Source organism: Urocitellus parryii, chromosome 6 (assembly GCF_045843805.1).
Source record: "Urocitellus parryii isolate mUroPar1 chromosome 6, mUroPar1.hap1, whole genome shotgun sequence".
In the NCBI taxonomy this organism is placed as follows: domain Eukaryota; kingdom Metazoa; phylum Chordata; class Mammalia; order Rodentia; family Sciuridae; genus Urocitellus; species Urocitellus parryii.
In genome coordinates, this window is record NC_135536.1 from 177,003,272 (window position 1) to 177,024,848 (window position 21,577).

Here is a 21,577-nt window from a genome sequence, read left to right on the forward strand (position 1 = left end):
GATGCCTGAAACCACAAATAGTACCAAACTCTTTAAACTGTATTTTTCTTATATGTACATATAACCATTTATGGTAAAGTTTAATTTATAAGTTAAGCACAGTAAGAGATTAACAATGGTAAGTAATAATGAAGAAATTCTAACAATGTATTGTAATAAAAGTTATTTAAACCTTATGAATTGTTATTTAAAAATTTTTCTGTTCAATATTTTCAGACCACTGTTGACCACAAGTAACTAAAACAATGGAAAGTGAAACCCTGGATAAGAGGAGAACTACTGTGTAACTGAAGACCCATGTGTGCCCCACCATGAATGACCTCTCCCTGTGCCCCCAGGTAATGACTCTCCTGAATTGAGTGTTTATTATCCCCATGCAACTTTGTTTCTTTTGTTAAAGTGATGCTTGAGATCAAACTTGTGGCCTTGTGAGTGCTAAATACCCATTTCACCCCTGGGATATGTGCCCAGACCTTTGCAACTTTTTATTGAGATATAATTCATACCATAAATTCAGTGGTTTTTATTATATTTATAAGCTTGTGCAACCATCACCACTAATTCCAGTACATTTTCATTACTCTGTAAAAGAAGCCCCATATCCATTAGCAGTCATTCCCCATTCTTCCCTCACCCAGCTCTGCAAATAGGTAATTTAATTTCTGTCTCTATGAATTTACCTATTCTGAATATTTCATATAAATGCAGTCATATAATTTGTGGCCTTTTGTGAGTTGTTTCTTTCATTTAGCCTGTTTGAGGATTCAGCCATTCATTCAAATGATAGACATTTGGGTTGTTTCCACTTTCCTTTTTAAAATTTTTTTAGTTGATGATGGACCTTTATTTTAATTATTTATTTATATGCGGGGCTGAGAATCAAATCCAGTGCCTCACACATGAGAGGCAAGCACTCTACCACTGAGCCACAACCCCAGACCTATTTCTACTTTTTGCTATTACGAATAATGCTGCTCTGTGCTCATGTACAGGTTTTTTTGTGAGTGTTTTCAATTCTCTTGAGTAGATATCTAGAAGTGGAACTTCTGGATTACATGTTTAACTTTTTTGAGGAATTTCTAACTGTTTTCCAAAGTGGCTGCATGTGTCAGGGTTTCTGTTTTTACGTCTTTACCAGTATTTGTCTGTCTAATTATGGTTATCCTAGTTGGTGTGAAGTGGCATCTTATTGTGTGTTTGTTTTTTCGTTTTTTTTGTGGTGCTGGGAATTGAACCCAGGTCCTTGTGCATTCGAGTCAAGCACTCTATCAACTGAGCTATATCCCCAGTCCCTATTGTGTTTTTTTAAATATATTTTTAATTGTTGATGGACCTTTATTTTAATTATTTATTTGTGTGTGGTGCTGAGAATCGAACCCAGGCCCTCACACAGGCTAGGCAAGCACTCTACCACTGAGCTATGACCACAGCCTTGATTGTGGTTTTGATTTGCATTTTTCTAATGATTAATGATGTTGAGCATCTTTTCATGTGCTTATTGACCATTTGTGTATCTTCCCGAGAGAAATGTCTATTTAAAATCTCTCATCCATTTAAAAATTTTAAGAGCTCTTTATATATTTTAGATACTAGACTTTTATTAGATATATGATTTGCATATATTCTTTCCCATTCTATAGTTGTCTTTCCAATTGTGTCTTTTGAAGCACAAATGTTTTTAAATTTTTATGAAATCCAGTTTATCTAGTTTTTTCTTTGGTTGGTTGTGCTTTGCATGTCATATCTAAGAAACTATTACCTAATCCAAGAACAAAAAAAAGCCTAGGTTTTCTTCTAGGATTTTTATAGTTTTAATTCATATGTAAGTCTTACTTATTTCAAGTTAATTTTTTATATGACATGAGTTAGGTCTTGTGCTTTTTTTTATTCCTTTACTAGGTTATGTTTCAAAATCATATATGATACTGCTTTTCAAGTTGTTTGGACTTTGTTTTTTATAAACGTAAATGAAACTTTATGATGACACTGTTTTTCCAAATATCCCTTTGTCCAATTGTTAAATGACTTTGTTCAAAATAAAAGTGAGCAAATAGATTGAAAAACTAGGTCTGGCTCAATTTTTTAAAAATATAATTAAATTTAATTTTTCCCCTTTTATTGGTGCATTATAATTATACATAATCGTGGGATTTGTTATATATTCATATGTGCACACAATAAAACAGTGTAATTTGATCAATTTCATTCCCCAGTACCTCCTCTTTCCCTCCTCTCCCTCCTCCTGATCCCTTTCTTCTATTCTCCTGGTCTCCCTTCTATTTTTGTTTAATTTGTTCTAACTATACATGACAGTAGAATGGATTTTGACACATTGTATGCAAATGGAGCACAACTTCTCACTCCTCTGGCAATACATGGTGCGGAATCACACCAGTAGTGTAATTATAAGTGTATATAGGGTAATAATGTCTGTCTCATTCTACTGTTCTTCCTGTCCTCACACACCTCCCCACACTGCCCTCTGTACAATCCAAAATTCTTTCATTCTTCTTTAATCCCCCCCAACTATGGATCAGCATCCACTTATCAGAGAAAACATTTGGCCTTTAGTTTTTGGGGATTGCCTTATTTCACTTAGCATTATGTTCTCTAGTTCCATCCATTTACCTGAAAATGCCATAATTTCATTTTTCTTTAAGGCTGAGTAATATTCCATTGTGTATATGTACCACATTTTCTTTATCCTTTTATCTGTTGAAGGGCATCTAGGTTGGTTTCATAGTTTAGCTATTGGGAATCGAGCTGCTATAAGCATTGATGTGGCTGTGTCACTGTAGTAAGTCCTTTGGGTATAAACTGAGGAGTGGAATAGCTGGGTCAAATGGTGATTCCATTCCAAGTTTTCTGAGGAATCTTCATACTGCTTTGCGGAGTGGTTGCACCAATTTTCAGCCCCACCAGCAATGTATGAGTGTGCCTTTCCCCCCACATCCTCGCCAACCCTTATTATTGCTTGTATTCTTAATAATTGCCATTCTGACTGGAGTGAGATGAAATCTTAGAGTAGGTTTGATTTGCATTTCTCTAATTGCTAGAGATGATGAACATTTTTCCATATGTTTGTTGATCAATTGTATTTCTTCTGCTGTGAAGTGTCTGTTCAGTTTCTTAACCCATTTATTGATTGGGTTATTTGTTGTTGTTGTTTTTTTTTTTTTTGGTGTGTGTGTGTGTGTGTTTCTTTATATATCCTGAAGATTGGTGCTCTATCTGAGGTGTGTGTGGTAAAGACTTTTTCCCATTCTGTAGGCTCTCTCTTCACGTTAGTGATTGTTTCCTTTGCTGAGAAGAAACTTCTTAGTTTGAATCTATCCCATTGATTGATTCTTAGGTGTTTGGACTTTAGGTGATAACATATCACCTGTATGTTTGTGCAGCTTGCTTTTCTCATTTAGTGCTATGTCGAGAGTCATTCATGTTATAAGGGTAATTCCGGTTCATGCATTTTCACAGCTCTATAGATCTCATTGCATAAAAGCACCTTGTTTGTCTCTCTGTTCTCCTATGAATGGTCCATTGGGTTTTCTTTAGTATTTTTTTCCATTGCACATGACACAGTCTAGTGAGTACCTCTTTAAATATTAAGGTCATGAGCAATTTGCTAGATAATATAAAATTTCTCTCCCCCAATTTTTTTTTTACCAATTTGCATTCCTGCAAGCAATGTGTTCAAATTGCCCTTGTTCTGTGTCTTCATCAAGATATAGAATTTTCAGAAGTTTAATCCTTTTTGCCAGTCTAGTGATTGTGAAATGATTTCATTGTGATTTCACATATTAATAGCAAAACTTATTTTTCATTAAATATTTGCATGGCTGGGTACACGGATGCTAAAAAGCAGAGTGTGCACGGCTCTTTGGTGAGGAAATAACTCTGCCTGTTGGATGATGGCAGGGCTCTGGGCTCAGATTGTGTTGACGATTTGTAGGGAGACCATGGAGCTAGGGAATGTTGGGGCAGGTTGATAACTCTGCATGTGGGAGAGGACAATTATCATCTTGAAACTAGTGAAGGAGAGGTTAAAGTCCTGCTCTTCCATCTCTCTGAACTTTCACCAAGAGGGGAAGGGGCTGCACAAACAGCAAGGCCAGAAGGGAATTGCCTTAAGATGAGAATGGTGGCCCACAGTCTTAGAAATGACCCTTTTCCTTCTCATGATCTCGGTGTTAGTGGGTCATGCACTTTTCTGGATTATTCTGAATTTGGAGATGATGATAGTAAGAAAAAGAAAAGTAATGATCATCTACTAAATACTTATTATGTGCTATGTGCTAGCTATTGTGCTTGTTTTTTAATAAAATGTGTATTAACCTCATTTAATTCCAAATGGGACAGGTGCTGTCTCAAAGGAACAGCCACGGAGGATTTACACACAGATAGTCAGACTCTAGTGTTCTTAATCATCATGCTGTATTGTTAGCTTGGTTTCAGATGAGCCCAGGAGACAAAGAAGGGAGAGCCTTGCCCAGGCTGGGGTGGAAGAGAAAAAGGGGTCACAATATTTTCTGGGTCTTGCATGGAGGAAACAGCCAGGAACAGAGTGAGAGGCCCATGGAGAAGATGATTCTTAAAAGCAGTTGTCCCACCTCAGCAGACATGGCCCATTCAGCAGCCACTCGTGGCTGTTCCTCTGTACCCAGGCCCATTCTGGTTGCTGGGGTATCACAGTGCCATCTGCTGCTCCTAATTCTTGTTTTTTGTTTTATAGTTTAATGTATTTTAATAGCAGACTTATAAGAACAGCACAGAAGACAGACAACATTAAAAACATGTACTTGCATGTAGGACAACTCAGAAAAGTATAGTGAGTGGATGGAATCTACTATTTGATAAAAATGCTACAAATACCATTTAATTGCTGTCAATGAGAAATTTCCTTGCTTAAAAAAATCCAAATGCTTGCATTGCCCAGAAAAATTTAACAGTTTTATTTATAATTGTAAAATTGAATTGCTGAAACTTGTTCACTGAAACATTTTGACTTGCATTAATGCTTTACATCCCTGCATTTATATTAAAAATGCACACACAAATGAAAATGGAAAAACAGCCAGTACCTGAATTCTGTCCCATATTTTTCCACTCACAATCATATAATTAGGTACCTTTTGACCCCATGGAAAAAAATATCTAACATTCAGAATTACCAATAACATGAAGAAGAGAAAAAAAATATTTTTGAGAATGTAATGTTTCCCATCACAGTGAATTCTTAAGAACATTCTCCATGTATGTGGCATGCTAGTTGAATGTCTTGTGGCATAATTGTTACGTGTTTGCCTGCTCCTAATTCTTAAGAAATACCTAATCTTGTAGTGGAGACACATGATAAATAAAGAATCCAAGTAATAAATGTAATAAATTTAAAAATCAGGGTATGTCGTATAGAGCGGGATAAGAAAACATAAAGAGAAAGGACCTAATTTAGTTAATATCATCATGAAGATCCCTTTGAGGAAGTGACAACTGATCTGACACTTGAAGGGAAAGATGGAGGCAGCCTTGTCCTAGTTTAGGGAAAGAAGATTCCATGAGGAGGGAGTAGAAGATGCGAAGTCCCTGAGACAGAGAGGAGCTTATTAGTAGTTTATAAGCTTCTAACTGGAGTAGAATGAGTGAGAAGGAGGAGCTACCCAAGATGAGTCTGGGGTAGGTCATGCTGGGCCTCTTAGCTGGGGCCAACATACAAGTCTATAGTCTTCAAGTCTAAATCAGGTCTGGGGACTCAATGATATTCTCTTCTTACTTGTCCCTAAGGATTGGGTGTTGGCATACTTGGGAGTGGCTGAATTCCATTATCTGGTATGGGCAAGGGGAGGCAGGTGAAGACCATTTTGGGCACCTGTCCTTAGAAAGCTGAAACAAGAACTTGGAAGCTGTGTCCCACCTGCTTCTCCAGGTATGTTTGGGTGGGGATGGCCTCAGTGGCCCAGAACACCATAGTACGTCAAACTGAGGGCTATCCAAATACCCTTCAACACTTGAATAGTTAAACAAACTGCACTGTATCCATACCACAGATTGCTACACAGCAATAAAAAGGCACAAACTTGATATAAGCAACAAATTGGATTAATCTCCAGGGAATTATGCTTAGTGGAAAAAAATAGTCTCAAAAGATTACATGCTGTATAATTTCATTTATATCCCATTATTGGATAATTTTAGAAATGAAGGATGTATTGGTGTTTGCCAAGGGTTGAGGATGGTAGGGAGGTTGGTACAATTATAAAAGAATAACATCCAACATCTTGGTGATAGTGGATCCACAAACCTACACAGGTGATAAAACTAAAGAACTTAATGCATGTGTGCATACACACACACACACACACACACACACACACACACATATTAGTATATGTAAAACTGGGTACATCTGAATAAGATTGATAAATTATATCAGTATCAATTGATTGTTATCAATGTTGGTATTTTCTATATTTTTTTTACATTTTTTTAGTTGTAGTTGGACCCAATACCTTTATTTTATTTATTTATTTTTATGTGGTGCTGAGGATCAAACCCAGAGCCTCGCACATGGTAGGCGAGTGCTCTACCGTTGAACCATAACCCCAGCACCTATTTTTCTATATTCTTAAAACTGCACGTGAATATTTCAATAGAAATTTTCAATTAAGAAATAAAATTTGTGCTGTGGGTATAACTCAGTGGTAGAGTGCTTACCTAGCATGCACAAGGCCCTTGGTACAATCCCTAACACTGCAACCAAAAAAGAAAAAAAAAGAAAATTTAAGGTTTGAAGCATTAGAGAGAACAATAGAGTTAATTTTAATAATAAAATTTTTAATACATAAAAACTCAAGACTGTGCTTGAGGATGACTCTTGTCCTTGAGTTTTTAGCTTCATAGAGAGATGAACCATATGCCATGAGACTGGGGAGGAAACAAGTTACTTGGTATACTCAGGGTGGAGCTGGGATACCATTAGATCTATCAGATAGGTTCCCAGCTTAATCTTATGAGTGTCTCTGTTCCCTCAGCTCCCAAGCTGATTGACCAAGACTGTTAGAGCAGAGCCATAACCCACCTCACCCTTACACTCCATTTCTAGTTGATATTTTACTGAAGAGAAAAGTCCTTCCCCCATTCTTTATTCTACCAGGTGAGGTTAAATGCTGTTTCCGGGGAGCAGCATTTTTTAAAAAATATTTATTTCTTTTAGTTATACACAGTACCTTTTATTTATTTATTTATTTTTAATGGTGCTGAGGATCAAACCAGGGCCTCGCATGTGCTAGGCGAGCACTCTACCACTGAGCCACAACCCCAGCCCCATGTTATTTTATTTGTTAGTTTTGTGATGGTATCAGAGATAAACTGAGGGCCTTGCTCATGCCAGGCACATTCTCTGTGACTGAACTACATTCCCAGCCCTGTCATTTATTATTAACCCTCTGTGTTTTCATGCCAGTCTGAGGTTACTAAACCTTAGGAGCAAGCTCAGCTCCAGGGTGGGGGACATCAGGGAGTATTTGTTGGATTGAACTAAATAGGAAGCTGAGGCAAGTCCATCCTGGTCTTGAGGACCCCAGGCAGGGCCTGGGCTTTGGCACAGGATTTGAGGGGTAGCATCACAGTGATTTTACAAGGTCCTGGGACTTCCTTCCCTTGGGTTGGGGCCACTAGGACCTCTCTTACAGAATGTTGGCTGCCCCAGGCACAGTCTCAAATTCCACCTGCAGAGTGACAGACACAGGGTTTCCCCACATAGACCCCAGGGTACACATGGCCACAGCCTCACCTGTTCACACCGTTGACCTCTTACCATGGGCTAAGCACTGTTTCAGTTATCTCTCTCAATACTCCAAGACAGATACTCTTTGTATATTCATTTTGCAGAGAAGGAACCCAAGGCTCTGAGAGGTAATGCAATTTATTCAGGGCCACTTAGCTTGCAAATGGCAGAGCAAAGATTTGAGAAGTCCCTGCAGTTGCAAAGCTAAAAAAGAAACATTGCCTGCTCTTAAGGATCTAATGATACTGTCATCATGGTGTCTGTTGTAGATCAGGCACAGTCTCAGCTCCTTACATACATTATTTCATTAAATATATTTAGTACCTCAGTGAGATAAGTTTATGCCCAATTTATGAGGGAAGTTGAAGCTCCAAGAGGAAAAGCACTCTACTTAAGGTCACCTAGTGAGTTCGACAATCAGACCTCTTCTACCACCTCTTTCCTAGACCTCCTGTTGTTGTCTTCCTCCAGCAGTGACCTTCGGGTAGCCCTTCCCTGCTACTTTTTCTGCCCTCCCCTTGTCCCAGGTCCCCTGGCTCATCCCTTTCATTCATATACATAGTATAGCTTAGATCTTGGGTTTGGGCCAAACTATCTGAATGGCCACCCTTGGGAATACATCTTCTTTCCTAAGATGTCTGTAGCCCTTCTTGACTCTCCTAGCTGCCTGGCAAGGGGAGTGTTGGAGGGACCTTTCACCCAGGTGCTTACCTACTCAAGGTGGCCTGATTGTGTGCAGCCCATGCACTGTAGAGGAGACAGCCAGCAGGACACCCATATCAGTCAGGGAGCCCAGCACACAAAGGAGGTGGGGGTGGGATTGGGCCTCTCAGGAATGGGTGGTTCTGGAAATATGAGCAGCAGCAACTGCTGGCATTATCTGGACTCTAAGAATAGCTTGGGCTGAAGATTGGAGTCTGGGGCCAGGGAAGAGGATAGGAACCTGCATTCCCCTCTCTCCTCCTACTTCTTGGCCTGGAAGCTGGGAAGCCTCTCTTTTGCCATACCATTTGTTCTGGGATAGTTTTGAATGGTCATACTTGTCCACCATTGGGCTGAAGGGAAGAGGGTACTCTAGGGTTCAGACTTGGGCTGCCCCACCTAGGCTTGAAGGCAGTGAACTTGCACCTGGGGCCAGCCCTCACTCAAGTCCTGTCCCACTAGTACAGAGTAGGGGCTTTTGTTTTTTAAAATCAAGGATCATACTGAAAGTGACCTTTATTCAAGTAGCACACATTTTAAAAAATAAGTTATACATACATATGATGAAAAGGTAATATAAAGGGAAAAAACTGGGGAGGCTGAGGCAGGAGGATCTCAAGTTCAAGGACTGCTTCAGCAACTTAGTTAAGGCCTTGTCTCAAAAAATAAAAATAGCTTGGCATGTACCTCAGTGGTAGAGTGCCCCTTGGGCTCAATACCGAGTACTGAAAAATAAAAATGTTTGGGGATCAATGTCCCTCCCTTTCTTGGCTGTCCCTCCATCAATTACTATTGCCACCATCTTTTTCTTTCTCTTTCTTTCCCTCTCCCTCCTTCCCTACCCTTATCTCCCCTGACTCCCAACTCCCCTTCTCTCCTCATGTCTCTCCTTCTCCCTCCTTTCCCTCCTTTCCCTTCTCTCCCTCTCTTCCCTCTTTTCTTACTTATGAAGTCTTGCTATGTTGCCCAGCTTGCCCTTGAACTCATTATCCTTTTGCCTCAGCCTCCTGCATAGCTGGGATTTCAGGATTGCACTTCCACTGGGCCTGCTCTGTTACCAGCATCTTTTTTTTTTTTTTTTAAAGAGAGAGTGAGAGAGGAGAGAGAGAGAGAGAGAGAATTTTTAATATTTATTGTTTAGTTCTCGGCGGACACAACATCTTTGTTGGTATGTGGTGCTGAGGATCGAACCCGGGCCGCACGCATGCCAGGTGAGCGCGCTACCGCTGAGCCACATCTCCAGCCCTGTTACCAGCATCTTGAGTGACTTCCAGAGGCAATCTGTCCATAGATGAACATACACATGCACAAATCTCTCTTTCCTTCTATTTTTTACCCAGGTGATGGCATGTCCCATACATTCTTATGTTCCTTGACCCCCACCCCAGCCAATGCTGGTGACCAAACCCAGGGCCTCACACATGCTAGGCAAGCAGTTTATCACTGTTCTACATACCCACCCCCTCACTTATTTTTATTAATACTTTATCTTGGAACTAGCAGTAATTTATTGAATCTCCACTAGTGCCAGGCACTATTCTAAGCACTTGAGGTATTTTAACACATATAAAGTTCATCACATCCCTGGAAGGTAGGTACTGCTTATGCATATTCATTGTTAAGAGATTAAGCAAGTTTACAAGATTTCATGGCTGGTAATTGGCAGAGCTGGGATTCAAACCCAGGATCTCTGACTTTAGATAAGGTATTCATCTTCACTGCTCTAGCCTGCCTCTGAAGCTTGAGTCATAAGAAGTATATATTGAACACTTATCAGGTACCAGGCTCAGGCTAGGATTTGGCAGAGTATAAGAAAGACCCCCCTCTTTGCTCTCATGGAATGGGCACCCCAGTGCCCACGAGTGTCAGCCAAGGCAGGAAGAAGGAAACCCACATGCCTTGCACCCCAATAACCATGCACAGGTCTGGTGTTTGGACACACCCTATTCCCTTACCCATGAGTTCTATAATCAACAGCCTCTGAGTTCAGAGGACTTGGAGCCAAGAGCTCAGGATTTAGGTGGAAATATGGGGGTTCATATCGCCATGTAACCCTAGTGAGCCTTATCCCCGGCTCCCTGGGATCCATTTCAGTAGGGCTGGTGGAGGGTGCATCTCTAATCCAGGGCCCAACCATTGTTTGAAGTTGGGAACAATTGAAGGGCAAGAGAGCTATAGATAGACCCACAGCTGCTGTCACCTGTCCCAGCCTGGGCTCTGAGCCCAAGCATTGTCTACACTGGGGCACTCTACCAGTGAGGGCCCCTGTGGGTGGGAGGTTGGCCCAGCTGAGTTCATCTCTCAAGACAGAGTCAGAAGCCAAAACAGAGAAATATAGAGTCTCATCGGTAGAGAGAGAAAGGTCTAGAAAGACTAAGACCCTTGAGAAATACAAGGGACTCCTGCCAAAGCCAAAAATGGAGTCTGTTTGGAGACCAGGGCAGAAACAGAGCTATGAGGACCTAAGACAAAGGTTGAACTCACAGAAGCAGCAACCAGAAACCCAGACCAGAACCAGTGCTGGGTCCAGAGCACCTCAGTCCAGTCCAGATCTTTGTGCCCATCCCTGTGGAATGGCTACATTTGTACATGTCTCTCTGTGGCCAGGACAACATCCCAGAACTCTTCAGGAGGTACCCTGAAGTCTGAGGGACCCTTGTAAGTGCTCCAAGGGGGCCTTTAGTGGCCTTCAGAAACCAAAGGTCTAGTCATAGCTTTAGTGCACTATGTGACCTTAGGCAAGGATCTGCTCTCCCTCTGCCTCAGTTTCCCTGACTGTTCAATGACAGTTTGGGCAGTTACTAAAGGGTCCTTTTGTCCTCCGATGCTGTCAGGATATTTCCCCTCACAAGTATAACTTCCCTCCTCTTGTTGCAGCAGAGGCCGTTGTCCCCTCCTTTCTTTGTCCTTTGTGGGGATGGGGGACAGCTGGTTCCCCACCCTCTCCCCCCCAGTAACCTTTCAGCCATAAATCCATGCTGAGGCGTCTCTCCTCCGGATAAACAGCCCTGATGCCTTTTGGCTGCCCTCATCCTATTTTCTGCTTGAAGCATCAGAGCTGGGGCCCACTCAAGCCCTTTGCAGCTGCCCAGGGCCTCAGGAGGGGGACAGACCTGGGACAAGCAGGGGCCCAACCACCCCCAGGGTGCCAGGGTGGCGGACCCCTCTTGGGGCCTCACCACCCTGCATGTGGACCATTATGGCAGCCTCCCCTGAGTCAGTCTTCCTGCCACCGGTCTCGCCCCTTCAGTTCATCCTCCACACCAGCTGCCACAGGGATCTGATGAACACATAAATCTGACCACATAGTCTGATTCCCTTTCTCAGAGCTCTTTGATGAAGAAATAAATAAAAACGCCTTTGATGGTGCCCCAACTCCTGCAGGGGAAAGCTCTAAATCCTAATGTGGCTTTTGAAGCCCTTCATGGTCTAGTCCCTACTGCTCCATCCAGTCTCGCCTCCCTTTATGCCTCTGGGGACCAGCGTCAGCCGTGTGGCTGCTCAGGCCTACCTTTATTCTCTTCTGCCTTGGACTTTTGGCTCATGCTATCCGTCCTGTCTCCCCTACTTCAGTGCCTTTACCTGTCCAGGCCCATCTGTTCCCACCTGAACAACCACAGCAGCCTCTTCAACTGCTACATGGCACCCAGAGACACCATTATTGAACTTCAGGTCTCTTATTTTCCTAACAGATTCCCACGGTACTTGCAGTAAAACCCAGAGTCTCTTCTGGTTCCTTCAGGACTTGAACGATCTTGCCTACCTATCTACCTCTTTACCCACACCTCATAAAACTCTCCCCTTGTTCACCACACCCAGCTGCACCACCATTGTGACAGTGCCTCAGAAATTCCATCCTGTTTTCTACCTCAAGGTTTTTGTATCCGCCATTCTTTTGGCTTGAATGATCCTTCTCTGGGCTCAACCTGGTTGGCTACTTCTCATCCTTCTGGTCTTACCTCAGATGCCACCTCTTCAGAGAGGCTCTCCCTGGCCAACGCCTGAATAAAGCACACCCCCCTCACACTCCAGAGCACTGCTCTGTTTATTTCCATAATAGCACCTGCCACAATCTTTAATTACCTTCAGAAACATATTTGCTTGTTTTATTTTTTGCCTCCCAGGAGAATGTCAGCTCTCTGATGGAAGAAACCTTGTCATGGCCCTTCCCTTGCCAGTCTGGGTGTCAGATTTGCTTTTGTCCTTTAGCCTTCCCCATTCGGACATCTTCCTTGAGTATCTTTCCTTTCTTGGACAATGAATGTCTCTTGTTCTAATCCTGGATGCCGAGTAGAAGCTGTCAGGTGTCTGTTGAGTTGGAGTCTGCTGTCCCTCCTGGCTGTTGTAGCCTTTTCACGGTGTCCCCTCAACATTTCTACTCAAAGAAGAACTCTGACCCAGAGAGGGACTGGTGGCAAGCATATTTTAGGCTGGGTTCTAAAATCCTGGAATCCTAGAATCCTGAAGTTTGAACAGACTTCAGAGGTCACCCAGTGCAAAGCCTGAAACCCTGGGCAACCCCAGTCTGAGTCCTCCTTGGTGTGGGCAGGTTCACTTTCTTCCAAGGTAGCTTCTTCTGTTACTTACCACTTCAGAGTTTGCAAATCCTTTGTGTGCATCCAAATTCTGCTTCCTGTCCCTGCCCACTGCTCTGCTTTTGAGGCCACACAAATTCCCTAGGCTCCCTTTGCTTCAGGACAGCTCTTCAAGTATTTGAAGTCAGCACCTTAACTCCTTGTAGATTGTAGTCTTTGTTGCATCTCTCAGGGAATTGGGTTTCCTGTTTGCTCTGTTATGTTTATCATGAGCTTGTCTCTGCAGGAAGATGTGCTCTGGATAGTGGAAATGAACCCAACAGGGCAATTCTAGACCATTTTTTGGGTTGGTTTCTCCGTGCCAGGTTGTACACTGAGCATAGGCAATCTAGAATCAGACTCACATTATACTTGGCATAGGTTAGGCTTATTAGAAGTTCTAATTCTCTAGGCTAATTTTATTGCTTGGTCCCTGGGCAAGAAGCCCAGCATTCTGAGCATCCTTGAACAGTGAAGAGCTTTCTCCACCTGCTATGCTTTCTATAAATGGCTCAAGTCCAGCCCTGGCCCCCCAACCTCTGACCCCATATATAAATTAAAACCATACTCAAAACTATCAAGTTTGATTTACTCATTCATTCAGTAGATATTTATTGACTTTCTATTATATAAAGGCTCTCTGCAAGATGCTGGGGATATTGACCAAACCCCTGCCCTCATGGAGTTCCTTTATAGCAGTGGGAGGCAGGCAAGCAACAGCTGAATTCTACAAAGACAGTTAAAACAAAATGATGTCCTAACAAAAACAATGTTGAGAGAAAGAAGAAAAGAGCATATAATGTAAGATTCCACACATGTGAATTCTGAAAATAGATGAAATTAATCTGCGAAGTTAGTGTCAGTATAGAAGATTTCTCTGTATGAGCTCTGTCTGACATCTGGTTGGAATCCTGGCTCTGGAACTTTCTAGTTCTGTCTCCAGTATCTAAGGGTCTTGTATCCTTTGATTCTCTGATTCAAGCCCAAAATGAGATGATGGACAGCAAAGCACGGAAGTGCTCCCATATATTCTAAAGCCTATAGACTGAGTGTCACCACCTCAAAACCTGTTGAGTTTGGGGTAAAGGAAGTTAGCTCCCTAAGAATATTTTTAACTAATTAATTAAATTAGGTATATATAACACTTGGTTCATTGTGTACAATTGCAGCACAACTTTTCTTTTCTCTGGTGATACATGATGTAGCGTTGCACCATGTCATACGTGTACCTAGGGTAATGATGTCCATCTCATTCCACCATCTTTCCTGCCCCCATGCACCTTCACAACCCCTCCCTCCCCTTTGCTCAATCAAAGTTCCTTCATTTTCCCCATGTCCTGCCCCCCGCCATGGATGAGCATCCATTTATCAGAGAGAAGATTTTGGGTATTGGCTTACTTCACCTAGTATGATACTCTCCAACTCCATTCATTTACCTGCAAATGCCATAAATTTTATTCTTTTTTAATGCTGAGTAATATTTTTCTCATCTATTCATCTATTGAAGGACATCTAGGTTGCTTCCACAATTTAGCTATTATGAATTGAGCTATATGAACATTGATGTGGCTGCATTACTATTGTATGTTGATTTTAAGTCCTTTGGGTATAGATCAAGGAGTGAGACATGGTGGTTCCATTCCAAGTTTTCCAAGGAATCTCCATATTGCTTTCCAGACTAGTTGCACCAGTTTGCAGTCCCACCAGCAATGTATGAGTGTGCTTTTCCCCCCATATCATCACCAACATTTATTGTTGTCTGTATTTTTTAAAATATTTTCAATTATAGATGAACATAATATCTTTATTTTGTTTATTTAGGTTTTTTAATGTGGTTTGGGGATCGAACCCAGTGCCTCACACATGCTAGGCAGCGCTCTACCACTAAGTCACTCCCCAGCCCATGTTGTCTGTAATTCTTAAAATCAAGAATTAGGCCTGGGGCTGGGGATGTGGCTCAAGCGGTAGCGTGCTCACCTGGCATGCATGCGGCCCGGGTTCGATCCTCAGCACCACATAACAAACAAAGATGTTTATTTTTTAGTTTTCTGCCGAAAACTAAAAAATAAATATGAAAAAGAAATTAGGCCTGGAGTTGTAGCTCAGTGGTAGAGCACTTGCCTTGCATGTGTGAGGCACTGGGTTTGATTCTCAGCACCACATATAAATAAATGAATAAAATAAAGGTCCATCAACAGCTAAATTTTTTTTTTAATCAAGAATTAATAATCGGTGGGCTGGGGTTGTGGCTCAGCAGTAGAGCGCTTGCCTAGCACATTCACTTCTCAGAAGAAGATATACATTCAATCAACAAATATTCAACATCTCTAGTAATTAAAGAAATGCAAATCAAACTAAGATTACATCTCATGCCAGTCAGAATGGCAGATATACCTATGAATCTTTTTCTTTTTTTCTTTTCTTTTTCTTTTTCTTTCTTTCTTTCTTTCTTTTTTTTTTTTTTTTTTTTTTTTTTTTTTTTTTTTGCAGTATTGGAGATGGAACCCAGGGGCACTCAACTACTGAGTCACACCCAGTCCCTTTTTATTTTTTATTTTGAGAAAGGATCTTGTTAAGTTGCTTAGGGCTTGCTAAGTTGCAAAGGCTGATCTTGAACTTGCAATCCTTCTGCCTCAGTCTCCTAAGTCACTGGGATCACAAGCATGTGCACCACACCTGGCATCTATAGCCCTTTTTATTTTTTGAGATGGGGTCTTGCTTAGTTTCTAAAGCTGGCCTTGAACTTAAGATCCTACTACCTCTGCCTCTCAAGTCACTGGAATTATGGGTGTGGGCCTGACTCCTTTGAATCTTGACTGTTGGAATATGAAGGGGTTCCTAATTGGTCTAAATTTCCTGGGTTTGCTTCCTCTTCAGCTCAATCATTCCTTTACTCTGTGGCCCCAGGGCTGGTTTTCTTCCTATATGATTTCCCTTAGGTCCCCTCAGAGAGAGGAGACAGAAGCAGGGCAACAAGAGACAGTGTCCAGGTCCTGGAGAGGGGTGTCTCACTCTCGGTTTCTCTACTGCATCTGTCTCTGCTGATTTGTGAGGCTTGGCCAGTGTTCTTTCTCTGGGATTCTGCATCCCTGGATGTGTAAGGAGAATGGAAGTAGATGGCCTCAGAGGGCGTTCTGTGGTTCCCCCTCTCTAAGTCTGTTTGTTCTCTGTTTCTGAGGGTGAGGGTCTTTCTGTGGGTGTATCAGATTCTCTGTAACTCAGTCTCCGTCTCTGAGCTCCCCACTGCCTTGTCTCTGCCCCTGTCAGTCTCTGAATCCCAGCCTCCCTGTCTCTGAGTGGAGTGTCTCTCTCTGCTTTTGTGATCCCCTGACAATGGGAGGTAAAAATAGCCCAGGGGCCATGCTGGTGGAGATAAAAGGGAATTTGCCTTTTGTGTCCTGTGGCCAGGCTGGGGGGGCTGTGACACGTGGAGATTGCTGACATAGCTCTCCTCCAGTGACCTTGACGGCAGCAATAAAAGGGGTAGCACAACTCCCTGCCCTCACTGTGGTGCTGAGGTGGGTGACCAGGGCTGGGGTTGGAGCCAGATGGTTGGCAGGCAAGATTTCCCACGGGTGGATAAAGATCTTCCATATCTGTAGGAGAGGATGCTGTAGTATTTGAGAGGGTGTGTGTGTGTGTGTGTGTGTGTGTGTGTGTGTGTGTGTGTTTTGGGGGCTCACCCAGGGAGTCACCTAGTATCAGGCCTTCTGGGTTGGAGGATCCTGCCAGTGTGGGGCCCTTGGTCCCTCAGTTTCCTCGTCACTGCCATATTCCAATGCCTACTGCCTAGGACCGCCTTGAACTCCCCAGATTTCCAGGCCTTTTGTCTCCACGTCTTACTGCCATGATGGATGTGAGTGAACTTGGAGAGTCTGCCCGCTACCTCCGCCAGGGCTATCAGGAGCTGATGAAGGTGCACACTGTCCCATGGGATGGTGAGTGAAGGCTGGGGGGCAGGGTAGATAGATACAGCCTCAGAGAAGCCTTTCTGAACTCAGATCAGGAATGGAGAGGAGTGGCACTCCAGTTGGGGCTGAAGTGGCACTTTGGCTGACAGCCTTAGCTCTGGACCTGGCCCTCAGATTCCGGGTCTTAGAGGCTAAAATCCTAGGGATCATGTGTACATCACTGTGTGTCTATCAGCAAGCCTCAATTTGTCTCTCTATAAAATGGGATAATACCACCTGCCTCCTAGAGCTGTAGTTTGTGAAGACTCAGGCTGGAACTTGAGGCCTCTGAGATGAGACCAGTAGCATGTGTGCTGATGTCCCCAACAAGTCTACAAAACCTATGCTGATCTTATTTTTAGTGCTTTCCACAGAGCCAAAGTCACTGTTTGTTAGAGACAGAAATAAAGACTACTATTTATGACTTGGATTGCTCATAGGACAATAATAACAATAGGCAATGCGTATCGAGTGCTTATTGTGAGCCAGGTCCAGAGCAGATGACTTTGTATGCATCCTCTCGACAACGGGGAAGGGGGGGACAGGGCCAGAGACAGCTTTAAGGGTGTGTAACCTCTGTGGTTGCACAGGGGACGGAGCTTAGAAGGGTCTGCTGCTTGATTTAGCATTCTGCTGTTGCTACCTTGAATTGTTAAATAAGCTTTTTTTTTTTTTTTTTTTTTTTTAACAAATGAGTCTGCATTATGTTGTGTTGGGGCCTTCAAGTTAAGTAGATGGTCCTGAAGGAGTCTCTTGGCTAGAAGTAGAAGGGAAGGGAACCTTCAGTCTGCAACCCTGGTCCATGTGTTTACCACAAAATCTGTGCTACCCAAAGCTCTGAGACCAGCTGGAAAGAGGTGTCAGCAAAGTACAGGACAGTTAGACCTGAGTCATAAATGAAATGGGGAAGGCAGGAACCTCCTGGAAGTTATGTGCCTGATTTTGAGGGGCTGCTTTATATAGGACCTTAGGAAAGCCTCATGACATTTTGCATTCTAGGAAATGGGCCTAGAGAGAATGAGGGATTTCCCCCGGTTGTAGGGCAAATAGGGCTGAAGACAGTTACATCCCATCAGGGCATCATTGGAGATCTGGTGGAGTAGCTTCTGGGAGGGGTACAACTCTATGAACAGGCTTGGGAACCCCACCTGAACCCTTGGAGGTGCTCAAGCAGCTCTCTAAGGCCCAATGATCTTTCTGGCACCTAGGAAAGAAGCGGGTCTGGGTGCCAGATGAACAGGATGCCTATGTGGAGGCCGAGGTCAAGTCAGAGGCTGCCGGGGGCAGAGTCAACGTGGAGACCAAAGACCAGAAGGTTCAGCTTACCTTTTCCTGAGATTAGTCCCTCTATTCTTGGTGACAAAGCTCCTGACCCTTGGGATCCATACTTTGGGGTCTGGGAATGTTAAGAGGTAGGGTCAGTAGGTTTGCCTGCTGTGACACACCTTCTTGGCAGGTGTTGACAGTACGAGAAACCGAGTTGCAGCCTATGAACCCGCCCCGATTCGACTTACTCGAGGACATGGCCATGATGACACACCTCAATGAGGCCTCGGTGCTGCACAACCTGCGCCAGCGTTATGCTCGCTGGATGATCTACGTGAGCGGTGGGCTGGGGTGGGGCTGCCAATGCTTGTGGCTAGAGGTGGGCTGGAAGGATGGCTCTGGGGCTGTAGGGGCCAAACTGTAGTGGCAGAGGTTGGGCTTGGGGAACAGCCTAGGCAAAAGGAAAGGCGGCCGCAGGTAGGGCGGGGTGGAGTCCTAGTGCTATGGAGGCAAATCCAGGGCCCGGACCACAGGGGTGCAGCTGTAACTACTGAGACGAGGCAGGATGTTCAGCTGTGCCCTGTGGAGGCGGAGTCACCAGCTGGGGGCGGACCTGAGGATGGGAGTAGGGTCTGCGCAGGGCCCAGACAGCCAAGAGGATGTGGCCTCAAGTGGCTCCTTGAATATTGCAGGGATCATGGTGTTTTGGGGAATGGTGCCTGGGAATGTGAATTTGTACCCCTAAAACAAAACCCTACCTATAAACTGTCTCCTCAGACGTACTCGGGCCTCTTCTGTGTCACCATCAACCCCTACAAATGGCTCCCTGTCTACACGGCTTCAGTTGTGGCCGCTTACAAGGGAAAGCGCCGCTCTGAGGCCCCGCCTCATATATATGCAGTGGCCGATAACGCCTACAACGACATGCTGCGCAGTAAGGGCTGCCCCCACTCCTCTCCTCCTCTCAAGACCTCTCCCCAGCCCCAGGGAGGCCTCTGTAGAGGACGCCCTTCCCTCCTCTTGCACTGCCCTCCTCTGATGCTGCAGGAGACTAGCGCAGCCATGCGCCTCTCCAGATTAGACCTGTCCTTGGTTTTGTCCTGGGTTGTTGGGGGCTGCCCGCCCCCCACCGCCCCAACACGCCAGGTGTTCCTCCTTGGCTGACTTTTCTTACCCTCTCCTTTCTTCCAGACAGGGAGAACCAGTCCATGCTGATCACGTGAGTGTGGGGCTGCGGGGGTGGGGTGGGAAGTACTCAGGAAGGGGACAGAACCAAAATTATTTCCCAGCTTTGAATCCAGGGTGCTTAAGGGCAGGGCTTTTGCCACCTGGAGCCAGTGTGCCAGCCGAAGCTAAATCAGACCTGAGCCTTTCTGGATGCCCAGCTCCAGTACTGCCTCTCCCTAGGCCCAGAATCTCCCACCTTGATCCTTTGGGGGTTCTAATTTTCAAGAGAAAAGGGGGAGAAAGAGGGATTTCCTTTCCCCTTCCTCATCCTCATCATTTCCTTGTATCTGATCCTTCTTCCTTTGAAGGTAAAGGAAGGTGGTAGATTTCCTACATAAGGGGTTCATGTCCAGCCAAGCCAATACGGACAGTGTCTGTGTGTGCACATGCACACACACATGCAAAAATTTGCAGCCTGGTAGTTAAGAGCAGAGGCCTTGAAACCAGATAGATCTGGATTCAGGCTCTCATGTTTCCATTTCCTGCTCTGTGCCCTGGGCCTCTGAGCCTCACCAATAAAAATAGAACAATCCTACCTTCCATGTAGAATAAAGGAGTCAGTGAGTCGATACATGTGTGTGGCACACAGCAGAGACAGTCCAGAACTTCTGGGGCCCATTTCCTTATGCATAAAATGATAATGGTGCCTGTCTACAGGGTTTCTTTTCTAGGCTTAACTAAGCCAGTGGAGGTCAAGTACTTGGCCTAGCACCTGGAGCTAAGTTAGTGCTCAGTGGACTGAGGCATCCTCATGCGTGTCCTCTCTCAGGAATGGGCTGCTGGCTTGCTTAAGCACCGGGAGGGTTGATCTTTCCCTGAGGGTTTGGATTTGGGGGTGCTGAGTTGGGTGTCGAGTGATGGGGGAAGGAGAGAAGGGTATCAGAGGATAGGGCATTGGGGCTGGGGGAACTAGGCCAGATGGGCATTGGTGACTCGTGTTTGTGTTGTCCAAGCGGAGAGTCTGGGGCCGGTAAGACGGTTAACACCAAGCGGGTCATTCAGTACTTTGCCATCGTCGCAGCCCTGGGAGACGGGCCAGGCAAGAAGGCCGTAAGACTCGCCCACTTGGGCACAGATTCCCACTGCTTCTCGCTTTTTTTTTCTTTTCTTTCTTCCCCTTCTTCTTCTTCTTCTTTTTTCTTTTTTTTTCTCCCTCTTTCTTTCTTTTTTTTTTTTTTCCTTTTTAAAATTTTGACTCCCCAGAGTTCCCGGCCCTGCCTGAGCCTCTCACCTTGGTGGGAGTCTCTGGCCTGAGCAAGGCTTAACCTGAAAAACATGTGGCCACCTGTGACACTATGTTGGCCTCATACCCACCTGCCACAACGTTCCCTTCTGTAACACGGACGAACTGTGCTATGATACTGTTTCTAAACTTTTTTGTGTGCGATTTTTCTTTCATTGTGACATTCATATTTTGAAAGGGCTTATCAAATAGGTGTTTTTCCTATGAAGTCATTGTTCTCACACCCCGAACAGTTACCTGCTGCCAGAGGGAACAGGCTTGACACAGACGTTCAGTGGCCAGAGCAGAAGGTACTGGGTGTTCTCAATGATTTTGTGACCTGTGGTACTCTGAGGTCTTTGGAAATTTCTTAAACAAAGGAGGTGGGTGTTTTTTTTTTTTTTCTTTCAGTCTTGTCTTCTACTCCTAGCTCAGGGGCCAGCTGTTCAGAGTCTGAGGCTCTCCACTCACCCCCACGCATCGACCCCACAATGGGCTGCCTTTTCCTTCCGGAAGCCCAAGGCCTCCTGCACAGCCTCCACTCCCGGTCCTGTTGAGCCTTGCTTTATTCTGGGGCATTTTTCTTTTTTTCTTCTTTTCCACTTTTTATTCCCTCCTTTTCTTTTTTCCCCCATTTTATTTTCTTGGTTTTTGACCTTTGTTTTGTTTTTTGGTTGTGGCCGTTGTTGTTTTTGTTGTTTTGTTTTTTGCTGTTGACTTTTTGGTATTCTTCCATCCCTTCCCACCCTGTTTTCCAAACCCCCAAAAGGCCTTTGGGGAGATCTACAGAAAGTTGGGTAGGTAGGTCCAGCAGTAGGAAAGAGGCAGAGAAAGGCCAGAGCTGATAAGGACTAAC

The 21,577-nt window shown here is 44.1% G+C and overlaps 1 protein-coding gene across 1 annotated transcript in view; it reads left to right on the forward strand.

Annotated features, from left to right (window-relative positions):
* The first annotated feature begins 320 nt into the window (after nucleotides 1-320).
* The window catches only part of Myh7b (myosin heavy chain 7B), a 39,552-nt gene continuing 18,295 nt past the window's right edge, over nucleotides 321-21,577 (forward strand). Inside the window, exons 1-7 of the mRNA XM_026383237.2 lie at nucleotides 321-338; nucleotides 16,850-16,994; nucleotides 18,215-18,321; nucleotides 18,463-18,606; nucleotides 19,050-19,206; nucleotides 19,464-19,491; nucleotides 20,453-20,549. Coding sequence (XP_026239022.2) covers nucleotides 16,904-16,994; nucleotides 18,215-18,321; nucleotides 18,463-18,606; nucleotides 19,050-19,206; nucleotides 19,464-19,491; nucleotides 20,453-20,549 — 624 coding nt within the window. The 5' untranslated portion in view covers nucleotides 321-338; nucleotides 16,850-16,903. The remainder of the gene's footprint in view (nucleotides 339-16,849; nucleotides 16,995-18,214; nucleotides 18,322-18,462; nucleotides 18,607-19,049; nucleotides 19,207-19,463; nucleotides 19,492-20,452; nucleotides 20,550-21,577) is intronic.